The sequence below is a fragment of the Harmonia axyridis genome, chromosome X (assembly GCF_914767665.1).
Source record: "Harmonia axyridis chromosome X, icHarAxyr1.1, whole genome shotgun sequence".
Lineage (NCBI taxonomy): Eukaryota > Metazoa > Arthropoda > Insecta > Coleoptera > Coccinellidae > Harmonia > Harmonia axyridis.
The window spans coordinates 9,204,455-9,225,803 of record NC_059508.1 but is presented as its reverse complement, the minus strand read 5'-3'; the positions used below and the strand labels follow the sequence as shown (position 1 = coordinate 9,225,803).

General features: G+C 35.6%; 2 protein-coding genes across 3 annotated transcripts in view; one reads left to right on the top strand and one right to left on the bottom strand.

Annotated features, from left to right (window-relative positions):
- The first annotated feature begins 9,476 nt into the window (after positions 1–9,476).
- LOC123686432 (IDLSRF-like peptide) lies at positions 9,477–20,063 on the top strand. The gene is made up of 3 exons (XM_045626553.1): positions 9,477–9,786; positions 14,696–14,980; positions 18,308–20,063. Exons 1-3 carry the CDS (start codon positions 9,636–9,638, stop codon positions 18,499–18,501), a joined length of 630 nt encoding a protein of 209 aa, XP_045482509.1. The 5' UTR covers positions 9,477–9,635; the 3' UTR covers positions 18,502–20,063.
- Positions 20,064–20,113: 50 nt separating this feature from the next.
- LOC123686431 (furin-like protease 1) overlaps positions 20,114–21,349 on the bottom strand; it is a 274,819-nt gene continuing 273,583 nt past the window's right edge. The window contains exon 10 of one of the 2 annotated variants that reach the window (XM_045626551.1): positions 20,114–21,322. In XM_045626551.1, coding sequence (XP_045482507.1) covers positions 20,904–21,322 — 419 coding nt within the window. In that variant the 3' untranslated portion in view covers positions 20,114–20,903. The remainder of the gene's footprint in view (positions 21,323–21,349) is intronic. The other variant, XM_045626552.1, reaches the window with a different exon arrangement.

The following is a 21,349-nucleotide window of genomic DNA, read 5'->3' as shown; positions in this document are numbered from 1 at the left end:
AAGTTTTGATGGACAACTATGATGAAAATGAATGAAAATCATACTATTATTAATGGAATTCCATAAAATCGTTGAAAATGTGTGAGGGAAATCCTATAAATACGAACTCCACCAGAAAAAAACCAGTTCAAAAAATTTCCTATGCCAATGATATTCGCATAGGAATTGAATGTATTTCGAAACATGCGATTGACTCTCCTCCAACTAGAGGATTCGTCTCTAACTCTATCCATTCGAATTTTTGAGGAAAATAGATAATCCAAATCAATTGAATAAAATGAAATTACTTCATGTCCGCATATTCCAAAATAATATCGTAATCTACCAGAAAAAAAAAAATACTTCAAAATATTCGAAAAATTTCCTAGGTCTAGATCCATGAAATTTTCAAGGCATCAATTTAGTAGGTGATTCTTGCGTTAGTTCAGCCTTTTTCCGCAAAAGTTGGTCAAAATGAACTGAAAATTTGGCGCTGCGATCGCTTGTTCTCGGATGCTAGAAAAAATTCGAAATGTGGGTGGTAGGCCGAAAAGTTTTCATTAAAAAATATTTTCAATCCAATACACGGTGGTCAACCAATTATTTTTAAAATTTAGGAAGAATTATGGTAATTCATGAGATATGTCCCCACCCCTACGAAGATTGTGAGGACCACACCTGTTGAGAAACATCCAAGGATGTCCACACTAACGCAAGAGAAGACTATGTAGGTATAACGATGAGATATGAAATGTTTCATAACTGACACCGCAAAGTATAACCACAGATTACTCTGTGGTATAACAACAATTCCCACTTTTGGAAACTCCAGAGCCAGAATTCAAAGTAATTAATTATCAATCATCGCTACTTGAAGCTGAAAGTTGTAATGTACTGAGTAATATACAAGTCATTTTATATTTAATATTGAGATTTTATCAATTTAACCATACAAAACAAGAATAAGTGAGTATTTAGAATCGAAAATTCTCCTTCATATCAAATTTTGAAAGTCCTCCGTGTCCAACCTTTTTTTCAAAAAATTAAATTCCACAAAATGCTGGATATCGTTTCACAGTAGTTCACAGTCCTCCTAGTAATTACCTGATGGCAAATCGATGATATTCATCAAGATTTCCTCATGATATCAAATTTTGAAGCAAATCCAGCCATAAACTCTCTCAGTAAAATTTTCAAAATCAAATTATTTTCTGGGCTTCAATAGTGCCATCTAGAAAGAGTAACTCAAACCCGGTTTAGGTGAGGAGGTACCCATCACAGGATTCTATACGAGTGGGGCCGAACAAATTGTTAGTTCAGTGAAATGCGGATAGATAGCTTGTAGCCACATTGCTTACTGTTTTAAATTTGGTTTTTTTTTGTGAAAAAATAGCATTATTATTTATTAATTCAATTGTCACCAGTTCTGCATAAGGCCTTGATCTCATATTTTATGGATTATTTTAGGGGATTATGAAATGTTTGAATTAGATCGGTCGATTTTTTCTCGAACTATGACCTTCGATATTTTCTCGCCACAAAAAGTTTCTGATTGAGATCGACTTCAAAGAAACCGAAAACAAGATGATTGTAAACGTTTGTAATCGCTCAATTACCTGGTTTACGAATTATAATCTCTGAATGGCATATTGGGGATTCAAATCTTGTACCAATTGCCTTTTATAGAGGTGTAGCTTTAAATCTTGGTGTATATTTTTTTTAATGAGCTCATTCAGTTTTCTTTATCATAATCTACTTTCAATTGATTCCAGCAACAGAAATGTAAATTTCACCCTTAGTACGCAATCGTTAACACTAGCTCCTGGGCCATATTACCCGCTAGAGAGGAAAGAGCACTAGAAGCAGCAATAGCAAAAATTGGTCCAGTAGCAGCCTCAATTAATGCGAGTCCTCATACTTTTCAGCTTTATCAGTAAGTGTAAAACAATGACGTTCTACCTACTATTTTGTCAAATCTGTGGTCAAATTTAATTCTGTCCGCCCAGCTCGTATCATCAGAACCTCTTATTTCGATAAACCATAACAAATTACATCTCACATATACGGTTAGATGGTCTCCAAGGGCGAACGAATAAACGAGCGCTAAAAAGCTGTTGAATGCTTTTTGAAACTTCCAATGCAGGACAAGATTAGCTGAATTCACTGTGGTTACATTACTGTGAAGGATTATAATTTTTCTTTTTGCAGTAAAGGAGTGTACGATGATATAAGCTGTTCTTCGAATACAGTGAATCAGGCAATGCTTATTGTTGGTTAAAGATGCCTGGATTTTGAAAAATTGGTGGGGTCACCATTGGGGTGAAAATGGATATATGAAGCTCAGAAGACGTAAAAATAGATGTGGAGTGGCGGATTATGCTGCATACGCTTTAGTTTAATAAAAAAATTAACATAAAATGACTTTGATTTCAAATCCCTTCTTCCAACATGAATTAGAATAATAAAAGCCCAAATAGGTGAAGAAGATTCATCATAGAACGTGGCATATTGACGTCAAGGATGTTCCGATAACCAACAAATAAGTTTTGGATAATTATCCTTGGAAGGATACATTCTTCCAGGTTTGTCTGATATACTTGTTCTTCAAGTCGATGAATAATTTTCGTTCCAATTTGCTTATGAGGACTTCAGCATTGATCAATGTTTGACAAAACTTACCCAGAAAGCTAATCTAGAGACCCTAAAATCATTCCTGAAAAATTATGGGGATGAGCTGCGTCGACAAAATGGCTGAAATATTGAAAACCGAAACTGAAGCAATAGTAAATTTAGCTGAATGTTGAATTGAATGGAAGAATCTTCCATTTCATTTGAATAAGTATGGTCTTCAGAAAAGTAGCAAATTTTTCCGTTAAAGATATAAAATCATTGTTAATGGTACTATGTATTGATATAATTTTAATATTAGATACAATTCAATATTTACTGTAAACTGACTCATATGGTTCTATTCCCCGTGTTTCCTAAGATCCAGATATTCCAACTCACAACAGCTATAAAGATGATGTGTCTTCATCCTTCATGATTAAATAGATGGCATTATCCGAATTGGCTTCTAGATGTGAGAAATTCTGTTGACAGAAATTCATGATGCTCCTTTATTTTACACGTAGAATCAACATCCACTATATTCTGGTATATTCTTACTTGTCGAGTTTTAAGGTGAAACATTTTTTAAAGCTTCATTCCCGAGCTCCGAACTTAATGGAATACTCTGAACATGAAAAACCTCTTTTTTGTCATTAAGAATGTTGAGTTTCGCATTTCTTTGATGAATTGTGTTAACTTGTATTCTGAAAACTTCTCCTCATCTTAGATCACACATGTTCGATGTGATATTTATTGATCTTCTTGTAGTCAATCCATATTTTGTTAAGCAACATGTCTGGTCTTACTGTGCCTAAATGAGACAGTTAAGGGTTTTGTATAACGTGTATCTATTAACTACAATTAACACCATTGAACGGAGTCGTAATAAGTGTAAATATCTACCTATACTGGTTAGTTGATGAACCAGTTTCTTCACATTATGAAGAAAATGATACAGCTTACACCAGAACCAGCTGCGATTCGATTTAGATTATAGGACTACTTCATCAAGTACCTCTGTGTATCCTATATGAATCTATCGGCAGAAAAAAATCATATGACATGAAAATAGATAAATATACTGTCCAGCCCACGAAAAAAAATCCTCACTAAGTAATAGTACACTCAGGGATTTGCCAACATCTTCTAAAGTTGAAGAACTCACGAAGGGTGCATCAAAGTCAAAACCTGTTGAACCCGAACATTTTTTTTGGTCTTAGTAAGACCTCTAGAGAACAGCCACCACGCTATACAAAATAAAGATAATAATCAGGACTCAAGCAAGTCAAAAGATTCATGCAATTTTCAACTCAAGGAAGTTTAACCAGCGAGGGTGTCACATCAGTGACAAATACTGTCCGTATCAAATGGGCCAGTCACTAGATGAAATGTATAGGTTCTGTGAATAAGAAAAGGGAACATATCGTGTGCAAATATCCAGAGCTTGCCTATCTTAGGAACGTGCACTCAAGCCAGCGCTTGATCCTCGAACATGGAAACAGTGTGCAAATGTTCAAAACCATCCTAAGAAGATTTGGGTGAACCTTCGTGAAGAATATGCCCATGCGGTACAGAAAGTATTTGCATCGACAGTGTCCTGTCAGCCGTTCCACCATTACCTGAAGTTCAACTCGTGGTAGCTTCAAGAGCTTACTGGTATAGGTCGGTGAAAGAATCACAAATTTCTTCGCCTGAGCAAGACCAGGAGTGTTCCACCAGAGGATTATTCTATTGATCCCCATTATAGAACTACTACAGGATCGTTTTAACTCATTCAACACATTTTGTGAGAATCCTAATGAAGTGACAGCCAAGTCTCTTGGAGATGTGAGATTCGCCAACATCTTGGGAATGATTGAGCAGAACTGGAAGGCTGAAGTCTAGTCGTCTATTCTAATCAATTTAATATTCTTCTTCCAGTGTCGTAACCGTTTCGACCGTTGACTATGATGATGATGTTAAGTTTGCAAGAAGATTAGCTATCATCACTTTATCCACTGCAGCGCGAAACAGTTGTGCTGTTGATTTGCCGAACCACGCTCTAAGATTTTTCAGCCACGAAGTTGTTCTCCTACCTACGCTTCTTTTCCCCATTATCAAATGAATCAAGCCATATTTTTCTGGATGTCTCATAATTAAATATAAAACGTTGCTATTATTACCAAAGCATACAACAAACTGAAGTCATTCTGTTGGGAGAAAAAATTATTTCGATTCAGCTCGGGGTTGTTGTGGCTATGTAAGCTTTTCAAGAACTGCGACCAAATTGATTTTTTATTAACTCTCCCTATTCATACAAACCTAAGGAGGCCGTCGATACTGTTAACGAAGATGACGATACGCTTAGAAACCTTGGCTGATATTTCGTGAGTATCCAGGACTACCTTTTTCCCATATGAGTTCGGCTGTTTCTAATTCTTTTCCACAGTTTCTGCAAATCTTGTCTGCTTATTCGCCCACGCTGTACAAGAAGTATTTGCACCGAGTGGGTCCTGTCAGCAGTTCCACCATTATTGCATTACCTGAAGCTCAGCTCGTGGTAGATACAAAAGATTCCTAGTATAAGTCGGTGAAACCACAACATATTTGCATCACAAATTTCTTTGCCTGAGGAAGACCAGGAGTGTTCCTCCAGAGGGTGTTTCTATTGTTCCACATTATAGAACTGTCACAAGATCGTTTTAACTCATTTGACACATTTTGGTAGAATCCTAATGAAGTGACAGCCAAGTCTTTTGGAAATGTTAGATTTGCCAACATCTTGGGAATGAAATTTCTGTTTTTTTGACCAATATAGCAGAATTCATACTTGTTGGGTTGAATCTTTATGAAGTAATTGCAAAGTCTCTTGAAGATGTTAGATAGCACAAATTTGGGTATTATCATTATTATTACTGAATCGGGGTTGTTGTGGCTATGCTAGCTTTTCAGGAACTGCGACCAAATTGATTTTTTATTATTAACCCTCCTTATTCATACAAACCCAAGGAGGCCGTCGATACTGTTAACGAAGATGACGATACGCTTAGAAACCTTGGCTGTTATTTCGTGAGTATCCAGGACTGCCTTTTTCCCATATGAGTGGACATTTGCACACTATGAGTTCGGCTGTCTCTAATTCTTTTCCACAGTTTCTGCAAATCTCGTCTGTTCACCCACCTACGCTGTACAAGAAGTATTTGCACCGAGTGAGTCCTGTCAGCCGTTCCACCATTATTGCATTACCTGAAGATCAGCTCGTGGTAGATACAAAAGATTCCAAGTATAGGTCGGTGAAACCACCACATATTTACATCAGAAATTTCTTTGCCTGAGCAAGACCAGGAGTGTTCCTCCAGAGGGTTTTTCTATTGTTCCCCATTATAGAACTACTACAAAATCGTTTCAACTCATTTAACACATTTTGGTAGTATCCTAATGAAGTGACAGCCAATTCTCTTGGAGATGTTAGATTTGCCAACATCTTGGGAATGGTTGAGCAGAACTTGAAGGCTTAAGTCAAGACGTCTAATCTAATATATTAAATATAAAACGTTGCTATTATTACCGAAGCATACAACAAACTAAAGTCATTCTGTTGGAAGAGAAAATTATTTCTACACAAAAACAAAATGAAAATTTCTGATTTTTTGACAAACAAAGCAGAATTCATACTTGTTGGGTTGAATCTTTATGAAGTAAATGCAAAGTCTCTTGAAGATGTTAGATAGCACAAATTTGGGTATTATCATTATTATTACTGAATCGGGGTTGTTGTGGCTATGCTAGCTTTTCAAGAACTGCGACCAAATTGATTTTTTATTATTAACCCTCCTTATTCATACAAACCCAAGGACGCCGTCGATACTGTTAACGAAGATGACGATACGCTTAGAAACCTTAGCTGTTATTTCGTGAGTATCCAGGACTGCCTTTTTCCCATATGAATGGACATTTGCACACTATGAGTTCGGCTGTTTCTAATTCTTTTCCACAGTTTCTGCAAATCTCGTCTGCTTATTCGCCCACGCTGTACAAGAAGTATTTGCACCGAGTGGGTTCTGTCAGCAGTTTCACCATTATTGCATTACCTGAAGGTCAGCTCGTGGTAGATACAAAAGATTCCTAGTATAGGTCGGTGAAACCACTACATATTTGCATCACAAATTTCTTTGCCTGAGCAAGACCAGGAGTGTTCCTCCAGAGGGTTTTTCTATTGTTCCCCATTATAGAACTGCCACAAGATCGTTTTAACTCATTTAACACATTTTGGTAGAATCCTAATGAAGTGACAGCCAAGTCTCTTGGAGATGTTAGATGACAACATCTTGGGAATAATTGAGCAGAACTGGAAGGCTGAAGTCGAGACGTCTAATCAAATATATTAAATATAAAACGTTGCTATTATTACCGAAGCATACAACAAAATAAAGTCATTCTGTTGGAAGAGAAAATTATTTCTACACAAAAACAAAATGAAAATTTCTGTTTTTTTGACCAACAAAGCAGAATTCATACTTGTTGGGTTGAATCTTCATGAAGTAATTGCAAAGTCTCTTGAAGATGTTAGATAGCACAAATTTGGGTATTATCATTATTATTACTGAATCGGGGTTGTTGTGGCTATGTACGCTTTTCAAGAACTGCGACCAAATTGATTTTTTATCATTAACCCCCCTTATTCATACAAACCTAAGGACGCCGTCGATACTGTTAACGAAGATGACGTTACGCTTAGAAACCTTAGCTGTTATTTCGTGAGTATCCAGGACTGCCTTTTTCCCATATGAATGGACATTTGCACACTATGAGTTCGGCTGTTTCTAATTCTTTTCCACAGTTTCTGCGAATCTCGTCTGCTTATTCGTCCACGCTGTTCAAGAAGTATTTGCAACGAGTGGGTCCTGTCAGCAGTTCCACCATTATTGCATTACCTGAAGCTCAGCTCGTGGTAGATACAAAAGATTCCTAGTATAGGTCGGTGAAACCACCACATATTTGCAAGAGCAAGACCAGGAGTGTTCCTCCAGAGGGTTTTTCTATTGTTCCCCATTATAGAACTACTACAATATCGTTTCAACTCATTTAACACATTTTGGTAGAATCCTAATGAAGTGACAGCCAAGTCTCTTGGAGATGTTAGATGACAACATATTGGGAATGATTGAGCAGAACTGGAAGGCTGAAGTCGAGACGTCTAATCTTATATATTAAATATAAAACGTTGCTATTATTAACGAAGCATACAACAAACTAAAGTCATTCTGTTGGGAGAAAAAATTATTTCTACCCAAAAACAATATGAAAATTTCTATTTTTTTGACCAATATTCATACTTGTTGGGTTGAATCTTTATGAAGTAATTGCAAAGTCTCTTGAAGATGTTACATAGCACAAATTTGGGTATTATTATTACTGAATCGGGGTTGTTGAAGCTGTGTTAGCCTTTGAAGAACTAAGACCAAATTGATTTTTTATTATCAAAGCCTTGGCTGTTACTTCGTGAGTATCCAGGACTGACTTTTTCCCGTATGAGTGGACAATTGCACACTATGTGTTCGGCTGTTTCTACCACTGTTTCACAGAGCCTGCAAATCTCATCTGCTATCATGCCCATTCAGTTCAAAAAGTATTTGCATCGACAGTGTCCTATCAGCAGTCCCACCCTCAGCTCGTGGTAGCGTCAAGAGCTTCCTGGTATAGGTCGGTGGAAGCATCACAAATTTCTTTGCCTGAGCAAGACCAGGAGTGTTCCTCCAGAGAGTTTTTTTATTGTTCCACATTATAAAACTACTATAACTCATTTAACACAATTTGGGAGAATCCTAATGAAGTGATAGCCAAGTCTCTTGGAGATGTTAGATTTGCCAACATCTTGGGAATAATTGAGCAGAACTGGAAGGCTGAAGTCAAGACGTCTAATCTAATATATTAAATATAAAACGTTGCTATTATTACCGAAGCATACAACAAACTAAAGTCATTCTGTTGGAAGAGAAAATTATTTCTACACAAAAACAATATGAAAATTTCTATTTTTGTGACCAATATTCATACTTGTTGGGTTGAATCTTTATGAAGTAATTGCAAAGTCTCTTGAAGATGTTACATAGCATAAATTTGGGTATTATTATTCTGAATCGGGGTTGTTGAAGCTGTGTTAGCCTTTGAAGAACTAAGACCAAATTGATTTTTCATTATCAAAGCCTTGGCTGTTACTTCGTGAGTATCCAGGACTGACTTTTTTCCGTATGAGTGGACAATTGCACATTATGTGTTCTGCTGTTTCTACCTCTTTTTCACAGAGCCTGCAAATCTCATCTGCTATCCTGCCCATTCAGTTCAAAAAGTATTTGCATCGACAGTGTCCTATCAGCAGTCCCACCCTCAGCTCGTGGTAGCTTCAAGAGCTTCCTGGTATAGGTCGGTGGAAGCATCACAAATTTCTTTGCCTTAGCAAGACCAGGAGGGTTCCTCCAGAGAGTTTTTCTATTGTTCCACATTATAAAACTACTATAACTCATTTAACACAATTTGGGAGAATCCTAATGAAGTGACAGCCAAGTCTCTTGGAGAAATTAGATTTGCCAACATCTTGGGAATAGTTGAGCAGAACTTGAAGGCTGAAGTCGAGACGTCTAATCTAATATATTAAATATAAAACGTTGCTATTATTACCGAAGCATACAACAAACTGAAGTCATTCAAAATTATTTCGTTTTTTTTTGCAACATGACAGAATTCATACTTGTTGGCAAACCTGTAGAATAGAGCCTGGAGGGTATCGAACTGAATGAAACAAGAGGGGGGGGGGGAAGAAAGGAACAACCCGATCCGCAATTTATGGGCCATTTTTCACCGTGGTAACAGGTGTTGAATTCGGATTAAAAGGAAAACGGCAAATATCAGCGACGTCTTGCGTGTCTATCGATTGAGTAACAGCTGTGGGTGGTGCGCGGATCAAATGAGCAGGCAACGGTACGCAGGTACGCCGTCCCCGCTTATAAAGCCTTGAACGCAGCGTGCGGCTGCTTCTGTGAGCTGCCGCCTTCCGATCAGCGTCAGCCATGATACGCGTGGCCTCGTCGCCGCAACCGATACTGGGAGCAGCAGCCCTGGGGGCCGTTGTGGTATTCGCAGTGTGTGCAGCGCTACCCAGCGCGGTCATGGCCATCGACTTAAGCAGGCTGTACGGACATATGAGCTCAAAGAGGAACGGTGAGTTCAATTACGGAGTCTTGAGACTGATCGAGACTCAACAGTTGTGCCACACGATCGATATGACCGCCATCACATATACCACTGTTGCTTGTTACTTCTCATGTAATGCCTTACCACAACTGACTGCAGCTTTTGCCACCTTATGCGCTTACTTATGCACCCCTTTTCACTACTTATATTAGCAAGAGACGGTAATATTTCATTCAGAAAATTGAATTTAAATCTTTGGACACTCCTCATATCCATCATGAAATGTATTAACTTGTTGCATATGCTAGCCTTGCTGGAGAAGTAGAGGTGTAGCTTTTTATTGCCATTTATTACAAAGTTTTTTTTTTTCTAGACAAGTGATTTCGCAGAGTTGATGTGAAAACAGGAATTTCATTATAAATTACAATTTTGTTGTGTTTTTGTCTTGAGTGATCGGAAACATCCTTCTTCTTTTTCTTTTCTTGCACAATCTTGGGTCGGATCAATGTTGCCGGTTCGGCACACTATTGGAAACATTATTAGCGAGTAATCGATTCAACATCTAAGAATGTGGGCCGTATGTGACATCTTCGTGCTGCAACTGAGCATCCAATCAACCCTGAACGAAGAGTTCATTAACTATAGCACTATTACAACCATTTTATTGCCTGCATCTACTTATCATACATATCGTTGATGCTTGTTCTTCTTTTTTGCCTGTTTACAACTGACTTGATGTTACCGCTAGCTAAATATAGCCTTTCCAACAAAATACCCTTGTTTTTGCTCCTTTTTATTACTCATATCAGAAAATAGGTTTTTTTCTTTGGGCACTCCTTGTATCCATTTATGGAGGTGAATTTTATTTAACTTGTTGCATATGCAAGTTCTGTTGTATGCACATGCAATAGGGGTGCAGCTTTTTAAAATTAGATTTCAATTTTTCGATTGCTTTATAAAGATATTTCTCATACTGAAAACAAGGTGAAATAATTCTGTCGAATACAAAGGAAAACGAAAATTTCGTTATGAATGAAAGATTGGTTTAGGTCTTCGGCTTCGTTTGGAATAAAATAAGAAAAACACTGGGATAAAGTCAGGATCAGATTAGAATTCGTATTCATGTAATTTTTTTAATGAACCTTCAATATGCTTTTTTATAAAAAAGTAGTAGATTTCTGCTCGATCTATCAATTTTTAGAGATATTAGGAGAATAAAATTTCCTACTTACCTGGATTCCACCCTTTGTTAATGAATTTTAAATGAAAACTTCCTGGTTTATCTTAGTTTTGAAATATGTACATTTCATAAAAACATAGAATTAGAGTTACTTTCGACAAAATATAATTTTTTTTGAGGTGACGAAAAAGCATATAAATTTCAGTTTGATCGAATTATTGAGAATATAAAATTTCATTTGGGGATTTTGTCCTTATCGACTTATCGTTATCAGCGCTGGCGAGAGTAATTTCAGCCTCTGAAGCAAATAATTTTTCGGCACCCCTACTTAAAAAACATCAATAACAACATGACCAGCCTTTATAACAACCCCCACCCAAAAAAAAACAGCACCTGCTTCCCATGAAATTAAATTCTAGTGATTGAAGAATATCGAAATGTCCTAATACATAATATTACAGCAAATGTTTCCAAGATTCTTGAATAAAATAAAACAGCAAAACAAAACAAATACATTTACATAAGTCAAAAATATTGAACTACCCATAGTAGATCGTAAACATACAAAATTTAACTTCTATAATATAATGTGTCTAAGAGATTTTAATAAAACAGATTACCTATCACACCACAAGATACAAAGGGCTGTAGGGCTCTTATTTCAGTATTGCTTCGAAATCTAATTGGGATTACATACATGTCTTCCGCTGGAAACATTTGGCATTTAACAGTAACTAGTTTCGAATGCAAAATCGTAGACATTTTCCATATGTTGAATGTGTAAACATCGGCTTCCAAATATTCTAAATCCAAGGTGGCGTTGTTTTCGTCTTTGTGAAATACATATTGATGTCATCCCTCTTTCAATGATGGTAATAGGGAATTCGGTTATTGGTTGGGCTGCGATGTGTATTTATGATACAGGCGGCTTAGTAAAGGTAGTATGGAGATTTTTATTTTTATAGCAGGGAATATTGACAAATGAGGCGGAGTGGAACAACCTAAGAATAAAAAAAAAAGGAAAGGCGGCCAACGAATTGACGCCACTAAAATAGAGGAGCCTGGAACGGTAGCTTCACTGTTTCACCCCTAACTCCCTTTATTTACCCCCAAATTTTCAAGTTTCCAGTACATTCCATTTGAAGGTTATATTAATCAAACGGGGTTAGGGCGAACAGAATTGATTTAAGACCTCGAATTCTTCATCAATAAGTCTGGAACAATCATCGGCTGAACATTACAACCATTTGAGCAAAATTATATTGCGTTGTTCCTCTGGAACACTGGAACTATGCCTATTTGGCCTTCAAATGGAAATATTATTGGAGAATAGGTATCGTGTTGGAACGAAACCTACATATTGGCTTCTCAATGTTTTCCGTTAGTTTCTATAGCTATTTTAAAAACATTCAATACACCACATTAGCATATTGCCCGCACAAATGTATTGTTTTTCATTTCCATGATTGAAATGTATTGCATGTAAAAGAATAAAAATAATGTATCTAACTCGTATGAACTAGTAGTGCGTAGGATTTATGTTATCGATTGTATTATTATTATGTCGCCAAGTTTTCGACGAAAAAATTTTTTTTTATTCTTCGTTTTCTTGACTTCAAAATGTATGGTGTATGTTCTATACAACGTAAAATGTTATACAATATCGTAGGGTGTCCTAAGCTGTTTTTTCAAGAGGAATATGCGGTATCAAATAAAGTTTCAACTTCCGTAGATGAAGATATTTCAAGGTTCAAGGTTTTTTTCAATGATGATGGATAGAGTGGAAAACTCGTTCCTTCAAAGAATGAACTTACTTGGTAACTGTCAGCAAGAAATAGCGTGCACCATATCATAATGATGAAATGTCTAATGCATAATTACATGCATATTTAAAACACCTTACGCGATCAATACTTTTTTCATGTGGAATCAATTTGAGTGATAGTTCCAGCAGCTAACATTCAAGACGATGTGGGATAGTAGAGGTATTAAAAAGCACGCAATATAATATCTATTGGTAATGAAATTTTTAAATGTATCTTCGAACAATTTTTCAGCCGCTTTTGGTTTATTATAGCAGGCCAATTGAAAAGTCCCCGTACTACCATAGTAAAACACATTTTTTTTGCAAAATTCGATTCAATTATTCAACAAAGTTGCCTTCGAGGGCGATACAGCGATTATAGCGATCTCCCAACTTTTCGATACCATTTTGTAGTACGATTTGTCTTTCGCTTCAAAATAGGCCTCAGTTTCGGCGATTATTTCTTCATTGGCGCTGAATTTCGTTCCAACAAGTTCCAAAGTCGCTGGGTGTCAGATCTGGCGGATACGGTGGATTCAGAAGCAATTTGAAGTCCAATTTTGCCATTTTCATTGATTCGTGACATGGCGCATTGTCTTGATGAAACAGCACCTTTTTTTTCTTCAACTGGGGCCGTTTTTTAACGATTTCATCCTTTGAACGATGTAATAGCGCTATATAATAATCGCTGTTGATGGTCTGGCCCTTTTGGAGGTAATTAATGAATATTATACCTTGCGCATCTCAGAATACTGATGCCATAACCTTACCAGCTGACTGTTGTGTTTTTCCTCGATTTGGATTCGGTTCATCGTGTGCAGTCCACTCAGCTGACTGTCAATTAGACAAAGGAGTGAAATGATGGAGCCATGTTTCATCCATTGTCACATATCGACGCAAAAATTCAGGTTTATTGCACTTAAACAGCTTCAAACACTGCTCAGAATCATTAACACGTTGTTGCTTTTGTTAGCTCGCGCGGCACCCATTTTGCACACAGCTTTCTCATGTACAAATATTCGTGAATGATATGATGTACACGTTAAGATGATATCTTCACAATGTCAGCTATTTCGATCAACTTCACTTTCGATCAACTTCAACTTTGGGGATTTTTTTTTATTATTTCGTCAGTGACAGCCTCTTTTGGGCTTCCACTGCGTTCGCCGTCTTCGGTGTTCATTTCACCACGTTTAAACTTAGCATACCAATCAATGATGGTTGATTTTCCTGGTGCAGACCCCGGAAACTCTTTATCAAGCCAAGATTTTGCTTCAACTGTATTTTTTCCTTTCAAAAAGCAATATTTTATCAGCACACGAAATTCTTTTTTTTTCATCTTTTTTCAAATAACAAAAGTAGCTAAACTCACAACGCAATATTTCACAAACTAATGGTCGGACTGCTGTCAAATTTCGACACGTACCGTTTGAATGTTGGCACTAACAAAAAATTAAATGGATTTAATACTGGCACCGCTATCTGTACATCAGACCGAGGACTTTTGAATTGGCCTTATAGAAGAACTTAGAAATCGTTCAATGAAATTATGTAGAACTGTAGAACCGTCCTGCGAGTTTTTCTGGGAAACTATGAAATCTATTCAAATTAAATCTAATATATAGTAATATAGTATAGCAGTATATAGTAGTAGTATGTATAGTAATAGTATGACCATTCGTTGTAGGAAAAACCTACCTCAACTGTGTCTAGACTGGCGATGTAACACAGTAAAAAAGCCTACACATAACTCAAAGAATTATACATGTCTCATCAGCTCTGTTCTCTCTCTGTCTCCCACGAAGCCTAGGAGAGAGTATATGATTTTGAGGGATAAATATCAAGAACTCAACCTTGAAATTTCAGGCTAGGTTCGCCTAGTCTTTCCTCGCATTTTTTTAGTGATTTTAAATTTGATACGCACAATCTTAAACCTCTCCTCCATTTTTCAGGTGATGCATGTCATCCTTACGAACCTTTCAAATGTCCAGGAGATGGAAACTGCATCTCCATTCAGTACTTATGTGATGGTGCACCAGACTGTCCAGACGGTTACGACGAAGATTCCCGCCTTTGCACAGCAGCCAAAAGGCCACCAGTTGAAGAAACTGGTAGTTTCCTTAAATCCCTCTTAGCTAGTCATGGGCCAAACTATTTGGAAAAACTGTTTGGAAATAAGGCTCGAGATGCCCTTAAACCTCTTGGGGGCGTGGACAAAGTGGCCATTGCGCTATCCGGTAATTAGAAAAAAAATTCTCTGCCAATGGGTGTGGCACTATTACCTTGTCTTTCTCCCAGAAAAATCAGTTATTTTTGGTTAAATACCCATTACTTTTTATCCAATCTGAATATTCATATCATCGAATTCTGACTAACACTGTGCGGACACACATACCGATGGACAGACATACACGAAAGCCAAGTTGTTCAGGATGGTCTAAAATGGATTTTGCGAATTGAAATTTTGAAAACCTAAGTTCCATACCCATTGATGGAGTAGTTATGATTTATCATACTGAAAACATTACACAAAACGCATATAAACTGAAATAGAGAAAAACGTTCCTCCTAAAGGAAATTCATAAAAAAAAATAATAAAATTACTGGGGGTAATAACCCACTCAAGATTTACAAAATATAAAATTTCAGAATTCTCTCAAAGACGAAGAACGAAAATTTTTCCATAAAATGAACCAATACTCTTTACTTTTCTTCAAAATCGATACGCCAGCAAAAAATCAGACCCTTTTTTTTTACGGTTTATGAGTTCATCGCTTTCAAGATGATTACTTTTATTGCACTACGAGCACGTCTATGTCCGTTATTTTCCTTTATATACCCGTATTGTCGGCGTCCCCCTTGTTTTGTCATCTGTAATTTTTGCGGTAAATCGGTATACACTTACCCGTTGTTTTCGGTTTTTTGTATCATTTTCCTCAAAAAATATTAATACTGTATTTATCAAAGAACCGAATTGAGTTATTCGCATCGAAAAATTGTCTGTGCTGTGTTTTACAATTTAATGTGTTTCATTCAAATTGCAATTCATTTGTTAAGGCATCAGTTTTGAATTGACTATACAGGGTGTTCCTGAATTGGAGGTACAAACGAAAATGACAGATTCCTCGGATCATTTTTAGAAATAGAGACCTCCATAAGATGGGTCCGGAAACGATTTGTTTTCGAGATACAAATGTCAAAGTTCAAGTTTTTTTCTCATAGTACCTTCCCTTCACAAGATATTTAGCTTGAATTTGGAATGGATATTCCAATTTAAAGATTTTATAATGGAATATGCTAATTTTGAAAGTAAATCTACAGGGCGATATTTTTTCTGGAAGAGTGTCCGCTTCTTTCCTCCAGACCTTTTTTTCGATGAACCACTGGTAGTTTAGAAAAATGTAAAAAGAAACTCTGGTCCTGTACTACACTTTATGGTTTCTTGTCGGTTCTTGTCAAACAATTTTTCAGTAATTCTCAGGAAAATTCAAAGTATTATAAGATCCAGTAAGCTGTGATCAATAAATAATAAATTATAAGTTTAGGTCTTATTTATCCAATCTGTAGAGAAGATCAATATCTATTCGATTAACTGTTATATATGCATCACAAAAAAGTAGGACTACAAGAAATGTACCCTGTATCTCGAAAACATAGCATTTGCGGGCCCATGTGTAGGACATTCTATTCTTAAGATTATTCAAGGAATTTTTCATTTTTCTTCGTTCCTCCAATTTAAGAAAAATCGAATCAAAAAATTCTATTATTTCTAGTATTTTTGAATCAAACTTCACCTTCGAACCTTTCTTTCTCATATTACAGATATGAGTAAACGTTGTTGTCAAAAAAATACTTTTGGATTACTTCCTCAAGGAAAAAAAATCTAAGTACGCTTTTGTCCATAGCATCTTATCAATTGTATTCAATTATGGTCAACTGGTACGTGGTAAACATATTTTCCGCGGAAAATTTTCCATGTTCTTGAATTGGAGGTACAAACACAAATGACAGATTCCTCGGATAATTTTTTGAAAAGACCTATAAAACCGGGCCTTCAAACGCCTTGTTTAATTTTTTTCAAGTTTTTTCCTCATAGCACCTTCCCTCCGAAAGATATTCAACAAAAATTCGGAATAAATAATCCAATTTTTGCTGGTTTTCATCATGTGATATGCAAATTTTGAATGTAAATCTACAGGGTGATATCTTTTCATGTAACAGTGCCCCCAAACCTATTTTTTGGTATACCACTGGTGGTTTGGAAAAATATAAAAAGAAACTTTGGTCAAGTACAATATTTTTTTGTTTCTTGTAGTTTTGTTGCATCTACCGATTTCGAGAAAAATTTTCAAACAATTGAACATATTCACCGTCGCCATATTGTTGTGCGACAATACCAACTACCCAGTGTTCCCAACTGAGAAAAATTGAGTTTACTAGAAAAATACCGCTTATATCAAAAATACTATCAGCCATAGACATAATTCTTCCACTGTCTATTTCCAAAAATAGAGCCAATCCTTCATTTATACACTCGGCCACAGTTAATTTGTATATAAAACTACCTTTCACTAATGTTTTCATTTCCAAAAGGTGAAATTTTTGCGAAATATTGTCCCAAACAAGCCTATCTGGCGTAGCAGCCAGAAAAGGTACTCCGGAATTTACACATAAACCACAATTATAAACTTTATATTGAGGAATTTTTCTAGTAAACTCAATATTTCTCCGTTGGGAACACTGGGTAGTTGGTATTGTCGCACACCAATATGGCGACGGTGAATATGGTCAATTCTCTAGTTATTCTCAGGAAAATCCAAACTAATATAAAGATTCAGTTAGTATAAGAGCTGTGATGAATAAATTAATTTTAAGTTTTGGTATTTATTTACCCAATCTGTAGCAAAAAATAATGAAGTTTCAGAAAAATATGAAGAGAAACTTTGGTCAAGTACAATATTTTTTTTTTCTTGTAGTTTTGTTGCATCTTCTACCGATTTCGAGAAAAAATTTCAAACAATTCTCTAGTTATTCTCAGGAAAATCCAAACTAATATAAAGATTATATAAAGAGCTGTGATGAATAAATTAATTTCAAGTTTTGGTACTTATTCACCCAATCTGTAGCAAAAAATAATAAAGATCCCAGAAAAATATAAAAAAAACTTTGGTCAAGTACTATATTTTTTGGTTTCTTGTAGTTTTGTCGCATCTTCAACCGGTTTCGAGAAAAAATTTCAATCAATTCTCTTGTAATCTTCAGGAAAATCCAAATTAATATAAAGATTCAGTACGTATAAGAGATGTGATGAATAAATTAATTATAAGTTTTGGTACTTCTTTACCCAACCTGAAGCAAAGATCAATGAAGATTCGATAAACTGGTATAATCATCACAAAAAAGTAGGACTATACATCAGGAACTATCCTGTATACCGAAAACAAAGCATTTGCGGGTCCATGTTCATAGGACTTTTTTTTTCTTAAAATTACCCCAGGAATCTCTGATTTCTCTTTATATGTATTTCTGATTTCCTGGATTAACGATCAATTTTTTTGTTTCAGAATCGCAGACGATTGAAGATTTTGGGGCTGCTCTTCATCTGATGAGATCGGATCTGGAGCATCTTCGTTCTGTTTTTATGGCTGTTGAAAATGGAGATTTAGGGATGCTGAAATCGTTAGGTATAAAGGACTCGGAATTAGGTGACGTAAAATTCTTCTTGGAGAAACTAGTGAATACTGGTTTCTTGGACTGAACTTTACCAGACCCTGCTGCTGTTTTTTTCGCTCACCCACAACCTCACGTACCTTTGAGCAAATCGTTTTATTCATATCTTCCTTATTAATCTATGAATTTTCGTACGTATCTACCTGAATGCCGCATATTGTTCCTAAACAAATTGAAATATTACCGATTTGGCACTTTGGGGTGTAAGTGCATAGGGCCTATCCAACGATTTCTCTTCAAAATTGTCAGATCTCATTCACATCGAACACTTCGCACCAAAGTGATGAAATTTATAGATTGGTATGCCGCATTTGGGTGTTTATGTACGTAAAATGAACCTTGAGAGTGTTAACACGCATTTCGAGTATTCCATCTTGGGGGTTAGTTCTGTTAACTTCTAAGTACCTCATGGAAATCTCTGCCAATCATCTATTAAATTTGATTTCTGTTAGAAGCAGCAGAGTCTCGTTACCATCCGTCCCCCGCCCCTTAAACGAATAACTTCCTTCGAATGCCTGCCACTGTCTCGGCATGCAAATCAGGAATATAGGCCAATAAAAAACTTATGAATACATATCATGAAGCACCAATTGGAGTAACACTACATATCAATTAGATGTACTTAAAGAAATATCATAAGGACATCGTGTGATCACAGTTTTAGATTATATTATATAGTTTCTTATAAAGTTTAAATCTCTCTAAATGTTTTTAATCAAACGTAGTGTAAAATGATATATATTATGTATACAAAGAGTTTGATACTGTTCAATTATATTAGTAAGGTTTCATGATATTGATAACCGTTCTATTTCTCAGTCGAGACTCCCAGAACAATTATTGCGGCACTAAGAGTGATGCAGTGCCACTTTATTGTCTGTAAGAATCAATCATTCACACTTCAGAAACTTGGGTAGATGTCGAAGCTTTCAGAATGATTTGTATTTGAACGAGATGGGCAAAAGCTTGCATTCCTCTGTTCTGAATATTGCATTATGTTTGGGCAAATTGAATTGTTTAGTTAAATGGGGTAAATGATAGTGTGGCATCTTTCTGAGCCCACAAGATGTTCAATATCGTTGAACGAAGAACAGAAATTTGGCTGAGGTACCTGAAGGAAATTGAAAGCCTTATCTGCTCATTATACGAAGTGTGATTATGAGCAGGGGTTGTTACACTGCTTCAACCCGACTGCTTCATTTATCGTGTGATTTTTCTGTACATATCATATAATATAATGGCATAGATCACAGAAGCGTTTCAAAGGCAAGGATAACGACTTGACACTGAAAAGGTAAACAAAACGAAACGCTTTTATGCATCTTGAATTCAGCACAATCATTCCTTGCACGCATCAAACTTAGTCGATAAGAAACATGAACAAATAAGTATATTTTTTCGTATAATTGAAGTTTGGTGTGCGATAAAATTATGAATGATTACCTCGATAGTTATATTTACACTATTTTACATAAAAGGCTGGTTCACTACGGTATACATACATATCGAATGTTTTTATGAAGATATCATTGTAATTTGCATTATTCGATTGTAAAGTGAAATTTCTAATTAAATGAATATATTATCAAATCGTTGTTATCAATAACCCTCTAGTGAGTGTTTAAATAAAACGAAAAGACCATTTTTTAGGTTTTATCATAATAAAACACTTCAGAAATTCAATACATATGTGTATTTTACATTGAAGTACTCATTGCTATCCCAAATCACTTTCACCTCAGTCTTACGTCATCCACCATTTCAGGATACACTAATGTATAGATATGGTGTTCACAATTTTTTTTTAATATCATGTACATTGGTTCAATTTAAAATTATCATGAAATATGGAATGTATAGTAAAGAAATGTTAATCAGATTAATTGTAAGAAAGAACTGGTTCATCACATCATATATACAGCGTTTCCCAAAAGTTTTCAGGAAGAAATATATATTCATGTACACAGATCATTATTTAAAAATGCATGAAAAAATGAACCCATAAAAGTTGATATGTTATTTGGAAATAAGCGTAGATGGCAGTTGGAAAAATTAAAACTTATAAATTTAGCACTTGATTCCCAAATGGAATATGAATTGTGCTGTACTTTTTTGGGAAAAGCTGTTTACTAAAAACTTTTCTGAAAACATACCAGCAAATTAAAGCACTATTCCATATGAAAGTGACCTGAATATTTCTTTTTATCAGGAGTAGGTACAGAACTTATATCAGAGCATTAAAAAATATCAATAGAAGATGAGTTACAAAAAATATATTTGTGATGTTGAAGTGATAGCTAAAATTATTTAATGGAAATATTTATAATGAATAGAAACTTCGCTTATTCAAATATCGTATTCGATTAGAATTACGCTACTCTTCATGAAACTGAATGAAATAAAATTGACTAAAAACATAAAAACCTACAATTAATCTTTGTCTAGAATACCTAATACGTGATTCTTCAAATTATTGTATCTATTGTTTTTCCTCAATTTCCATAGCAACCACAGTAGGGCAATGAAAAGCAGAGTCATAAGAATGAAAAGAACCAAGAAAAACATAATGTACATCGATTGAGCATTAATGATCCAAGAAATTGAAATAGGATAGCAATAATTTTCACTGGGTGATTGATTCGTAAGAACAGCATCTGGAAAGCATGTGAGACATTCATAATCCAAAGATCCATTACATGTTTTACAAGTGTAATGACATGACCCACAAGTATTGTTTAGGAAGCGTTCGTCTATTTCTCCTTTGATCAAATCGATATTATTTTTAAAATAACCATCTGGACAGTTGTGATAAGAACTGGTGTCTTGTACTATACCATTCGATAAACAGTCTGAAAAGGAGAAATTATAAGAAAATA

What these genes read in the sequence shown, in the direction of transcription:
- LOC123686432 (XM_045626553.1), top strand. Translation starts at nt 9,636, where the DNA reads ATGATACGCGTGGCCTCGTCGCCGCAACCGATACTGGGAGCAGCAGCC. An exon ending in TATGAGCTCAAAGAGGAACG is followed by an intron (nt 9,787 to 14,695) that starts GTGAGTTCAATT and finishes TCCATTTTTCAG; the next exon opens with GTGATGCATGTCATCCTTAC. An exon ending in AGTGGCCATTGCGCTATCCG is followed by an intron (nt 14,981 to 18,307) that starts GTAATTAGAAAA and finishes TTTTTGTTTCAG; the next exon opens with AATCGCAGACGATTGAAGAT.